Genomic DNA, 13,497 nt, shown 5'->3' on the forward strand with positions numbered 1-13,497 from the left:
CAGAGAATATACAGAGCATGCTCTGTGTGTGTGCAGTCACACACACACACACACACACACACACACACACACACACAAGCACATCTGTGCCAAGTTGTTTCAAGTGGGGGTATACTGTGTGTATCTATCTGATTTACAGCTCGCTGACTAGACGGGAGAGAACTCCCATCTGTAGTGATATCCAAACAGCACAGTGTCATTGACCATGAGCTTCAGGGGCTGCAGATGTGCGTGTGAGAACTTGTTCAGCCCTATAGGGGAGGTACCCAAAAACAGCACAAAAAATTAATGTTGCATGTCTGTTGCAGCAGGGTGTAAAACGATCATGATCTAAGCAGGGATCTTGACTTCCCAGACACTTGGAGTTCAATTTAAGCAACAGAGCATAAAACAAGAATTTTAAGAACCCGGACACAGACTTTGTCATGGCTGCCAAAGTTGTTATTGTCAATGCGTACAAAATGAATAATGGGTGACTTATGACCCACAAACACAATTGTATATCATATAATTGCATAAAGCACAATGCAGTGCTTGTACTTATCTAATAGGTGGTGCTCTTTTTTACATTGTTTTTACCATATTGATGATTGCAATGAAATATAGGTCAGACAGTGATATCATAATGCTTCCCAATGACTGACTGCACTATTAGTGTTTAGTTACTAGGTGTGTGTATTGGGAAGGGCGTGTTTATTGTCAATGTCTCACTGGAACAATAGAAGTATTTGGACACGATGCGTCACAGAGGAATCTAGACCTTTGAATTCTTGCATCCTCTCCCGTCCATTTATTACCTCCTACCCCCTTTGTTTCTTTCTTGTTTCTGTGTCTCACATACAGACGCACGCACGCACGCACGCAAACACGCACGCACACGCACACGCACACACACCCTGAATCACACAGTAGGTCCAAAGGCTGAGTGGTTGACCTCAGAAAAATAGCCTGCATGCAAGCTGTTGACTATTTTCCACGCTAGTGCTATGTGCTGTATAATTTCAAAGGTGCACTCCCAGTGGTTTGAATACTGCAAGTATTTGTGGTCTCTCTCAGTAAACTAGAGGTTCCATAATCTCTTGGATAGCGGAAATTCTTTGCAGCCTTCACCAGACAAATATTGAGAAAAAAGTTGAAGTCTTAAGGTAAATATTACTGGCATTGTCTGAAAACTAACTCAAGGCGTACAAAAGATCAATCAAGAGGTCATGTGGACATTTCAGCAAATACTATATTTCTTTTACAAATGATTTATGTTATTATTCCTTGGTAAATCCCAATAAACACTCCCAATGGTGTATATGACTCATTTCAAGCAAAAACGTCAATTGAGCTTTTAGTGGATCCCCATTTATATCCCAGCTAACAAGGTAACATGAAGACTTAAATCTAATTGTGGCTCAGATCCAGGGTGTTGACGCCTGTATGGGGAACACAGCCCTATTTACTACTCTGAGTTACTGGGGAGACCGGAGAGAGAAGGGAGGAGTGAGGTACACACACACACACACACACAAGAAAGTGAGATTTGTCAAGCCAGAAAGAAGTAGCCAGAGGGAAGTTGAAGCGGCCTTACTTTCAAAATAAAGGCATCTTTTTGTCAGCTATGTCAGCAGTGGCTTACTTTTCCATTTTTTAAGAAAAACTCTAGCCTGACAAGCCAGACCGTGCGTTTAGATTTCTAGGCTAAACCTCTACTACAATAAGCAGTAGTGTGTTACAGCTAAGTTTCTATATCAAAGTTTACACTAAGTTGTGTCAAATCCACTGAATTTGATCAAAATGTTGAAGCCTAATAAACGCGGGCCATCGCTTTGCACCGTTAAATTTTAAGTAGGCCTAGTCTATTTATGCTTTACTCAAGTATTTATATTTTATGCTAATTTAAACTTCTACTATATTAGCCTAAATGTCACTTGTTAATATTGTATTTTTTACTTCCCTATATTTATCTGTATATATAATATAAACAATATCGTCGGTGTCAACGGGCTTATCTGCTAATGTTAGCTACCGAGTGTTACCTTGAAACCATCCAGCAAATAGACGGTATCGTAGGGAGGTTACCTGAAACTGGTGATTTAACGTCGCCGCACATTTTAACAAACAGTTTAACAAAACAAAACGCTGAGTGAATATTACAAGCTACGTTTTTCATGCTGGTTTTGAGCGGTATGAGCCCCCACTAACCTGAAAAACGGTTTTAAAACAGTAGCTAACGTTAATAGCATACAGCGTGTCGGAGGAATACAGCGTCTCCTGCAACGGGGGGCAGAGGGACCGCAACGATCGTGTTAGCTCGTCTCATCTGGGGTGTCCACAATGCTATTTTTCAATAAACTGTAGCGGTCATATTTCATGGGACCAGCGTGAATGCGGTTTTCACGTCATGTTTTGTTGGGTTTTGTTTGTCACTTTGCCTAAGTTTGAGTGTAGGCCTACTCCCCTGTTACTTGGTTGCCATCGCTTCGCAAGTGATGACGTCTTGTCACTGTCCCAGTTGATCGGGGAGAGAGGGCGGATGGCAGTTCGCTTGAGTTCATAGACTGTATAGTCTGTATATCTGTCTATGCTTGAGATCGTAGAGCAGCAGCCGGATCGCAGAGTCGTGTAATTACGACTACGTCACTATTGCGACTTTTCATAAACAGCTTAAGGAGCAGCGGTGCAAGGTGTAGATAACAAAGCTGAAACCCTGTTGTGCGTTTGCCCTAGCATGGCGGCAAAAATGTTACCGTGGCGGGCCGCCATCAACATTTCAACATAGAGGAAACACTGGGTACTTTGCAAATCCTTTGGAGTTCTTTTTACCACTTGGAGCGCTATGAAGCAATGTTTTAATCAGTGGGTTCCACTTCTGTTTGTTTTTGTGCCTGCAAGCGAGGATGCTTATGCACATAAGAAAGCATTCCTGCCAGTGCTTTTAAACCATTCCATTGAGGTAGCGTTAAAAAATACATAACATAGGCTACATAATATGAAATTATTATAATTGTTATAGATTAAACCAACCAATACTGTATCAAGCAGGTGCAATTGGCTTGTTAAATCAGATAAAACCTTATCATCCTACTTACATTTAAGTGCATCAATAATATTAATCAAATGACAGCATATTTCACAATATAGGCTTAACACTCTGAAAGGGACCACTCTGAATTACAAATACTTTATTTTGTTGAGAATATTTACTTATTTTTTTAAAGTGAGATGGGCGTGTGATGGAGTCGCCTATTGTTACATTGTGGTAGATTATTACTAGCCTATTTTTTAAAAACTTATTTTACTTCCTTAATGTTAGGCTATTCCACCACTGACTTAAGCTTTGGGTTAACCAACATGGCATGTTTCGACAATTATAACTATGAATTGGCCTACATATTTAACCCGGTCCCTTGTAAGACAAAGGCCAGTATTGTATTTTGGCTCATATTGAAATTACTCTTAAAAAAGGATGGATGGAAAAAAAGGATGCCTTGCCAAACGATAATTTTATTTTGAAAGTTTTGCCCGGAAATGTATTTGCTTCCCGCGTGCTTGATATTCGTGTGCTGAGCGCGAGCGAGGTGCATTTGCGAAGAGTCTAGGAGCGTCCAGACATTACGCACACAGACTCAAGTTTAGAGTTTAGTTTGAACTTGAACTTCCAGAGTCTCCAGTTACCGAGTGGTAGATAATGCTCAACGAAGAGCAAAGAGAAAAGGAGAAATAGAAAGCCGGACTGGATGTGACTCAATTATGTTTTCAACCTTAATTTAGAGACTGGGGAATACGCTCCTGCGGGCTGCGGTGGATACATGGTTGACTCAAGAACCCATAACATTTGTGTTATAATTTGCTTCGGGGGAGCTTACTCATAACTATTGTGATGGAGAGCCACATGTTGTTGACATGGATGCTGTTGTGTACTACGCTCCTGCGGCAGTCGGCTACACAGAACCCCCCACCTGAAGGAGGTAAGTTCCCTCGGATGGACCAAGTTTAGTTTTTCATCATCATGCCAGAAATCCATTTAGAGACAGTGACTCAACGTATTTAGTATCAAATTCAATGCAATTGAATACCTGTATTTTTTTTAGGAACAATGACTTTAAGATCATGAGGTGGGGATTCATAAACTACCTACAATGACCAAATAGTTTTATTTGTTTGTTTTAATGCATTGGTGGGTACATAATATGAGATGCACTGACTTTGCCATTAGATGCTCCAGGAGGTGGAGGCACTGTCTGAGGTCAGGGTGGATCAGGGTGGGGTTCATATTACACCAGTGTTCTCAGTAAAATGGCACGACTCCAGGAATGGAATTGTCAGTTGATGAAATCCCACAGCCTGGGGCAGTGATTCTCAAATCAGGGGGCGAATGCAGGGACCACACATGCAGCCTGGGAAGAACCTCAGGTGCTCTCCATAAAACACACACACACACACACACACACACACACACACACACACACACACACACAGAAAGGGTTGAATTCCCAGATTATTGTCTGCTGATGAAATATCTTGGCATTACAGCAGTGGTTCACAAAGCAGTCTCCAGATCAACTGAGAAATAGTTTTTAATTAATACGTCGTTCAATAAAATTATGTCTGATCCGCAGTTCTAGTTTTCCACATCCATGATGTGGGCCACTAAATAATGTATATGCAATACAAATATGAGGGTCACTAAGATTAAATAAAATCTTTCTGTATCTTACACTGATGCAGAGTTGAGACACTCCTCAGTGAATTCGTAGGCTAATTTTGATACGAATAGTTGTCTCTCATCGACATCATTTCTGATCATTGATGACAGACTGGCAGTTTGATTCACTTACACGACAAATCAAATGTCATCAGCCGATATCACAGCGGCGTCTTGACACCCTGCGGTAAAGCTCATGACCATGAAGTGTCTTAGAAGCTAAACTTGGTGACTGCCGAGTCTGTCGGTGAGAGCGGATCTTAATGACTGGGTTAACATAGTAGGCTACTTAGTGAGATGCTTTGCTATTTTCATTTCATTTCAACAGGGACCTGATTAGACAGAACCAACATAGCTTACAGTAGTTGGGCTTTTTATAAGTGCACTTGCTGTTATTACTGTCATCCTTACCCCAGTGGGTAATTGTGAGTAATTGAAAGGTAATCAAGTACCACGCATGGTATAAGAGAGACTAAAAAGCTGTGGCTGTTGTATTCTTTACTACTAGATGGCTGTTAGCTTGATTATTCTTATATACATATCTTTGTAATCCGTTCTGAAACTTAAAAATCTTCTAATCTTCTGAAACACACCACATGCTTAAATTTGTCTAATGTGTTTCTCATATTAATGCAACATTTCTGCACATTCAGCCCACAAAACCTATATTGTTCAGGCTCGATTGCACATGTTACAGACTCCCATGTAATGTCCCATGTGCTCAGCGGGTTGCGAGACCTGTTCTGCTCCTGTTGTGTTTAACTGGGGTCACGGAAGGTTTTCCACCATCACATCATTCAAGTGCTAGTAGTCCACCAGTAAATCTGATTTGCCGTGCGATTGATAGCAGCAGGCTACCTTTAAACATGTCTTCTCTCTAGATTAACAGTGAAGCGGCTATCTCAAGACGCCAACGTGGTTTTCAGATAAAGACATACCTGAACATAGGTAAAGATAGGGGGCTGTGATACAGAGCGACCCACTTGCTCCAAAGTCCAACAACAAGACAGATGGAAGGAATTCTTTAGGTTGATGGAGGAAAAGGCAGACAGCATGTGTGTGTACATGTTGGATTGGTGTGTGTATGTATGCCTCGCCGCATTCTCAGCTTTCAACACCTCCGAGTCTTATCAACACCTAATGTGTTGAACTTTCAGATATTTAAAAAAAAAAAGAGGCAGCCGAGGAAAATAAGAGTTTCAAGGTGTCTGAGGCAATAATGTTATGGTCTTATAAAATCACAGTAAGTAGTAAGTAGAAAATCACAGTAGATTTTAAAAGTGGGTGTTTTTTCTTGGATGACTGCACAATTTGCGGCTAAATATTACTGTTTATTAGTCTATATAACTGTTTTTTTCTTTCTGTTTTCTCTCTGCTCTGTATATGGCCATCCAACATTCCTCCTCGTCTCCCACATGGAACTGCCAGTACCCCCCCCCCATTCAGCCTCACTCCTCTCCTTTTAATGCCTTTTATTTCCCCCTTGTCCTACCTCCTCTCTCCACTCCCTCTGCCTTTACAGCTAAAGCCCAGCAGCTACTGTTCTCCCCCCTCCTGCCCTTCACTCTTGGCATTCACTTTTAACTTTTGGTTCTGTTATGAAATATGGAAATTGCGGGGGGGGGGGAATCCACGCTCTGCCCCAGAGCTTGAATCTCTTTTATCGTCCACTTCTGAAGTTATCACAATGCCGGCATCATTTTGTAGTTCTTGTGTTTGTTTGGATTTCTTCTTATCTTCATGATCATGAATTGCTTCTGACTCTTTGCTGCTTTCAAGTTAACAATATCCTCTGTAAAAGTTGTTTTTCCAAGAACGTGGAGGGAGAAAGACAAGGGAGATTCCAAATGTGGGTGTGTATGTGTCAGTGAATCATGAATGTGGACCTGTGGAAAAAAGTTGTGGGAGTAAAAGGAATCCTAGAGGAAGTTCTTACATTCGTATCAAAAGGCAATATGCACAGATATTGACTTCTTGATTTGCTTATTGATGACTGAACAGACCATTATTTTTCCACCATAGTGCTGAACTGCTGCGAGGGCGACGTCCTCTTCTTATTGGATTCCTCTGGAAGTGTGTCGGCCTATGAGCACTCCCGCATGCTCACCTTCCTGTCTGAGCTCCTCCGCCCCTTTTCGCTGGGAGAGGACCAGGTGAGGGTAGGACTTCTGCAGGTGGGCACCCAACCACGCCTTGAGTTTGGCTTTGGCACCCATAGCATCCAAAGTAGCCTACAGGAGGCTTTGGGGAACACCAAACCTCTCAGGGGGGACACCAACACAGTGGAGGCGTTGAAAATGGCAAAAGAGTGGGTGCTGAGACCTGGAACAGCAGACGGGGCCCGACCAGGGCTCCCTAGGGTGCTGGTGTGGTTGACTGATGGGGTGAAACCAGGTGATGTGATTGGACCAATGGTTGAGCTGCAGGAGGAAGGCGTGGCTGTGCTGGTGGTCTCCACTGGGCACGGCAACTATCAGGTGTTGAGGCAAGTGGTGACTCCGCCTGCAGAAAGCCACCTGTACTTTGTGGACATCGATGATATGAGTATCATCACAGAGGACCTGCGGGACGCCATCATTGGTGAGTATCGCTGGTGATGTTTCAGGTTGGAGGTATGGAGCCTGAAGTGTGCCACCAAAAGAATTCTAAAATGTTCAGTGTTTAATACTACTCAAATCATAAAGGATGGATTCCTATTTCACCATTTTAAAATGGAATCACAAAATAACATTTAAATTTCACCTTTTGTGATCACATTTACTAATGTGTCTGCCATCAGAGCCCCTGTTACTGCTTTGTGGGTTGGACTCTGGTTTAATTTGTGACTTTGTTTTTTTTTATATAAAAAAGGCTAATCTTTAAATAAAAGCAATAACGAAATAGGGCCCCATGGGTAGCTCACGTGGTAGAGCACGTGCCCATGTGCAGAGGCCCTTGGTCCCTTTCAGGTCTAAGCTGTCCTGTCAAAAAGAAAGGCCGAAAAAATTGTCTTTAAAAAAATAATAATAAAAAAAGCAATAACGAAATAGAAACTACGGTAAAGAAGGAGACACATGAATTTTGAGATTGGATATGATTGTCCGGCACATTAGTAAATTGGCATATCAAGAAACAATACTCAAGCCGTTTTTTATTTTTTTATTTTAATTAATAGAATTATTATTGGTAAATTAAATGATTGTATTTGCTTTGTGATTGCAACATTCATTCATCAATTCCCAATTGTTTTCTTAAGGCTCCACTGGACATTATGTTTATATCAATAATGGAATGATTGACTGTGGGTGAAATCCCTCCCTATTTACCAGATGGTGCATTATATTTACTGTGCGTCATTTTATTTAAGTGTCTGAAGTTGATTATGAAGTTTATGCTGCCATGTTTTATTGTGCCCTCAAAAATTCCCACAGTGCAGCAAAAAAGTAGCGTCCATGGCATGTGCTCTACTTTGTAATTACAAGCAGTTCCACAATGCAAAGCTCTGGGTTTTATAGTCCACCTCTCATTCACAGATGTATCATATGTCTCTGGGCTCCTCCCTAATTCCAGAGATGCTCCTGAAGACAGTGAAACCAGTGTGCTTGTGTAAGGGATAGGATGAACTATTAATGGATTAATGATTCAACTTCCCTTGCTGCATCCTCCAACACTATGCAAGACATGATACATCTTTATATATATATAGACTGGGAAGGTCGTCCACTTCCCTGGCCAGATTAGGTAACTGCCATAACACTCACAATTAACACCTCAGCAATTAAACAGTGTTCTGCAGCTGGAAAGCATGATGCATAGTATAAATAAGGCTTGTGCACAACAATAAGAAATGCACCAGTCTTTACTTAGTGCCTAAGGATCCGATCACAGACATCAATGCCTCTGTGGCATATGTTATGTTGGGCCTGGCTTGGCTATTTCAAGTTGTTGTATTGCAAGAGCTATGAATGCATCCAGAACCCTAAGTCTGGCGGTGGACGTGGGTGGCTGTCTGAAGCAGAGGCGCCTTTAGCACTCTGTCTTGTTTTCTTCCCTGTCACCATCCGTTCTCTGTCTTGGCAGAATTAGAACTTCTTCAATTACAATCCTGACAGGCCCGTTTGCACACAGTAATTTCATTCATCTTTTTCCTGTGCCGACAGCGATTATACGAGCTGAGCGAATCAACATCCGTGACGTCTCCACCAACTCTGCCACGCTCCAGTGGCGACCCGTTCTGTCCGGTTTGGCGGGGTACTACGAGATCCGCTTTGGTCCGCTTCCGACAGGAACAGGAGGAGGTGGTGGAGGAGGCGGAACTGGGACCAGTCCGAGCACCGGCGGTAGTGATTTCCAGAGGCTAACCCAATCTGCAGATTCCAGCACTGCCAGGCTAACGGGCCTGAAACCTGATACCACCTATACCGCCACGCTGACCCCGAAGTTCAATGAACAAGCGTTTAACAAACTCTCTGTCACCTTCAAAACAAAGCCAGGTTGGGTTACATCCTATTTACACCGTGTTATTACCCATACGTGTGCACTAAATCACAGATTCCAGTTTCTCAAATCTTTGTATTTGTAAATTGAATATCTTTTTGTTTTAAGGGTCCAAATTTTACCCCCAAAAATCCCAGTAATTTGGTACTAATTATAGTAGAATCAGAAATAGATCAATTTCAAAGTAAATATTTCTTTATTAGTAGCCTATTATCGGAAACTTTAATTTTTATATATGTTGAATTGTATGCTTGTTTGTAGACACATTTTAGTTTTCAATGTTCAGACTATTAATGCTAGTAATTATCTGGAATTAATTAATTGGAAGTTTACCAATAACTGTCTCTGTCTTCTCTCTATGCGTGTTATAGTTATTATAGGAAAGTTATCATGAGAAGGTTATTTTTCCTCATATTATCTTATATTGACTCAATGTTTTTTTTTCTCCCCACGCACACCAGAGGTGCTGAGCCCAGCTGTGGTAACGGTCTCTGAGTCGGGGCAAACCAGCGTCCGGGTGAGTTGGGGTCCTCCTCAGCCGGAGACGGTCGCAAGTTACTACGTTGAGTACTCAGCCTTGCCCAGGGGCAAGCTTCACGCTGTCACCGTGGGCCGAACGCAAAATTCCACGCTCCTCACGAACCTCCAACCAGATACGACTTACTTGGTCACCGTTAGTGCCCGGCACACCTCGGGCACAGAGAAGGCCATGTCTGTCAAAGTGTGCACTGAGGAAGGTGAGCTACATGAAGAACATGGAGTTAAACTTGGTGATTAAGGATCCATCTACTGCACACTCAACCTAATCCTGCGGAGCTTAGAGCTTTCTGGGTCTTAAATTTCAAATAATTACTAGCAGTTTCTTTCAGGTTTGACTACTCCAAGAGCAGTTCTGAGCAGCTAGAGGAGCATGGGCCAATCTGTCACATTTTTCTGTTGTACGAGTTCCATAAAAGCATTTCTGTTATCCTTTAGCTCATCCTTTTTTTAAATCATTTTTATTTGCTCCTCTTCTCTAAAATTCTCACTTCAGTTCTATTTCCTTTTGAAATATACCAACACAACAAATAGACTAACATCTTTGTTCGTTTCCAGTGACTCCAGCGCTGGCAGATCTCCAGCTGACCACGGTGGGTAGTGACTCAGTGCAGGTCGATTGGAAGAGCAGCGTAGGCGGTCTGAGGGGCTACTGGCTCACCTGGGAGGCACAGCAAAGCTCTGTCACTGGCCAGCGCTCCTCCTTCTATTTGCCTCCAGACTCTCTGTCAACGCGTCTCACACACCTACCCCCCGCAACTAGAGTGTGTGTGTCACCCATTTACAGGACGGCGCGAGGAGAGGGACTGTGTTGCACGGCGCAGTTCCATTCAGGTGAGTGGTGACAGCCATTTCATGCCATGAAGTGCATTATTAGAGTTAGCTTGGTCGTCTTTTACAGGGATAGTTTGAAGGCATTGGGTCAAAATCCACACAAAAGTATCTCGCTTTCTTTCTTTTTTAAGATCATTTTTGGGGTATTTTAGGCCTTTATTTAACAGTAAAGCTACAGACAGGAAAGGGTAGAGAGGGGGAGAATGGCTGAGCCTTTGTACATGGGGCGCATGCTCAACCAGGTGAGCTACCTGGGAGTTTTTTTGAATCCATATACAAAAGGTGAGCTGATTATTAGAGGCAGATTTCTTCTGGAAAGGACCAGGCTAGCTGTTCACCTGTTTCCGGTTTTTGTGCTAAACTAAGTTAGCTTGATGTATATCTTACAGACATGAGAGTGGTTTTAGTCTTCTCATTAAACTTTTCACAGGAAAACAAAGACGTTTATTTCCAAAAATGTTGAACCTTTTCTTTAACTCACACAAATGGGAGTATCTAGCCATGGAGATAGTTTTGGTTTTTATTGTCCAGTTTTTGAAGTATCTGTCTTTTAGATTTCTGCCTGTACACCAATACAATGGAGGTAAATGTTTTTTGTGGGGTGTAAAGAAATTCAACCACAATGTTTCTTTTCAGAATTAGTTTCATGATTTAGGTGTATATTCCACAGACCCCGCATTAACAGTTTTTTTTATTAAATGTCCTTTCTATCAGATTAATAATCCATAAAGGGACATTTTTTTTAAATGTAAGCTTTCATTGCTGAGATGATCACATATTAAATTGCATTCATCTCTATTTTATTGGTGTGGATTTAGAAATCACAGAGACAGTTAACTTAAAACCTAGGCAAATAAGACCTGTTTTCATGTCTGAATACCAATAGACTTAAATCAAAAATATGTGTTTTTTTAGGTTTTCTAAGTGAACAGACCCTTTAAACTGAAAGATGTTTATGCTGGACTGAATGAATAGCTCCAGATTAATTCCCTTTGTTGTCTGATGGAATAGTGTTCATAGATACAAGATTCATAATGAAACACTTTGACTTTTTGCCGAGATTTTTCAATCTATGAATGTCAATGTCTCAACTGCTGTTTTCTACCTCTGCCCTTTAGATGCGTTATCATATGGTTTTCAATCATAGCACCCCTGAGCTGCAAGTGCACCTTACCAAACATGGAGGGACAATGTAAAGAAGAATGCTGACTTTCATCCATAATTCTTTTCCATGCCTCTCCCCTCTGTGGATATCATCAAGGAGAGTTGTGTGATTTGGCTTACTGAGCACTCATGTGGAAGCCATAGACACTTAAGACTGTTCTACGACAATATGGCCACATGTTAACCGCTACAATCTGCAACACATAGCACTATTTGCATTTCCACTTCTTTTGTCTCATCTGGTTTACACCTGTAGTAAATCTATAATGTTTCATTTTAGAGATGCAAGCATGAGATAAAGATATTTCTTGGGTAAGTTTTGCAGTTACAGAGCAGGGCATACTGGGAATGTTGGCTGTTTTATGTGGCTTGTTTTGGAGAAAGGCTTTGAACCATATGTGGGCCTCATTTCCAGATTCACTTTTTTTTTTTTTAAACCTTGCTAACACACTGAAAAATCTGATTTACATTTATAATGAATACTTATGAGCTGCACTTAAATCACTTCTCTTCCAGCACATGTTTGACACATGCAGACTGAAGTGCAACAAGGGAACGTTATCTTAAGGTCTCTAATAACAGGATTTTCAGGATTGCTTTGAACTTGAAAGAAATTACAGACAGACCTGCCACATGCCCTGAAACTACGGAGATGCTGCATTTGAAACACATGTGTAACAGAGTAATCTTTTTTTGGGGTCTCTGGACATCCATCATTCATATTTATTAATCAAAACTCATCTAAGAATGATAATTAATAGCGTAGGGTATTTACAGACATGCTGTTTACATACTAAGACTGTTACCTTCTTTTTAGTGAGTCTCTGCTGACCCCTACTGAAAGGATCCTGACAGGCTTACAGCTGGTCTTTTACTGCTATCCTCTCAGAGAAAATGTATGGTTTAATGTTTGTTAACCACTATTGAAATTTAACATGAGCTTTCAATAAAGTCTTTTAATAATTTTGTTTATTTTAATTGTAGTTTCTCCACGGCTATTACTGAGTTTACATGTCATGACAAGTACTACTCAGCCAGTGAAAAAAGTTGTATAATGTCTTTGTGGCTCTGTAGGAGCTTTGAAATGCTCATCAGGCCGGTCTAATGAAAGACCTCTAATGAGGTCAGCATTTTGGGAGTTTGACCCATGGCACATATTGTGAACTACAGTAATCAAGTCTCATTTATATTTTCTCACATAAACAAACAGGCTGACATGGCCTGACTACACTGACAGTTTGGCTACTGAGTGGTAGAATGGAAAACTTTTGTGTATCTAGGCTTCCCCCTGCTGGTGAATGAAAGCACCTTCAACTGCTCAGCTGGTGTGAGTTCTAATTTTAATAAACATTGGTGGTTAATTTGTCAGTATTTTCTAACTTTAAGATATGAAATGCAGAATTTCAATATCAAAAACAATAATAATTTTGACACATAGGTCTAAATATTAGATCAAATACAAGTATCATGAATGTTTACAATATCATGTTGCCTTATGAAGAACATTTTAACCAGGCAAGCTTTTCAAGAATCAAGTTATGGGCAATTTGAATAAATTCTTCTACATGTTGGCAGCTGTAGCTCAGGTGATCGAGCGTAGGTGGGCTCGGTGACTTTATCCTGCAGGTATCCATTCAAAACCAGTTTAGGAGCTACTCCCAGCTCATCATTAATTTCAAACTGGACCAGGGTACCTTTATATTACTGTAGGCCTATAAGAAACTGCAACACAAAAGTGTACCCTATTTAAAATATAACAAACTGTTTAACCTGGGTTAAATCTTAATTTTTGT

General features: G+C 41.1%; 2 protein-coding genes across 2 annotated transcripts in view; one reads left to right on the forward strand and one right to left on the reverse strand.

The window, feature by feature from the left end:
• Positions 1-3,563: 3,563 nt before the first annotated feature.
• On the forward strand, positions 3,564-12,674 carry vwa1 (von Willebrand factor A domain containing 1). The gene is made up of 6 exons (XM_032520853.1): positions 3,564-3,956; positions 6,716-7,273; positions 8,833-9,165; positions 9,631-9,906; positions 10,265-10,540; positions 11,659-12,674. Exons 1-6 carry the CDS (start codon positions 3,869-3,871, stop codon positions 11,685-11,687), a joined length of 1,560 nt encoding a protein of 519 aa, XP_032376744.1. The 5' UTR covers positions 3,564-3,868; the 3' UTR covers positions 11,688-12,674.
• e2f1 (E2F transcription factor 1) overlaps positions 10,079-13,497 on the reverse strand; it is a 408,003-nt gene continuing 404,584 nt past the window's right edge. Inside the window, exon 8 of the transcript XR_004332716.1 lies at positions 10,079-10,177. The gene's annotated coding sequence lies outside the window, so the exon portion shown is untranslated. The remainder of the gene's footprint in view (positions 10,178-13,497) is intronic.

This window comes from Etheostoma spectabile, chromosome 7 (genome assembly GCF_008692095.1).
Source record: "Etheostoma spectabile isolate EspeVRDwgs_2016 chromosome 7, UIUC_Espe_1.0, whole genome shotgun sequence".
Lineage (NCBI taxonomy): Eukaryota > Metazoa > Chordata > Actinopteri > Perciformes > Percidae > Etheostoma > Etheostoma spectabile.

Bases quoted from the DNA above. Each gene is read 5' to 3' on its own strand.
- vwa1 (XM_032520853.1), top strand. From the start codon at position 3,869: ATGGAGAGCCACATGTTGTTGACATGGATGCTGTTGTGTACTACGCTC. The intron at 9,166-9,630 runs GTTGGGTTACAT...CACGCACACCAG, and splicing joins CACCTTCAAAACAAAGCCAG to AGGTGCTGAGCCCAGCTGTG. The intron at 9,907-10,264 runs GTGAGCTACATG...GTTCGTTTCCAG, and splicing joins CAAAGTGTGCACTGAGGAAG to TGACTCCAGCGCTGGCAGAT.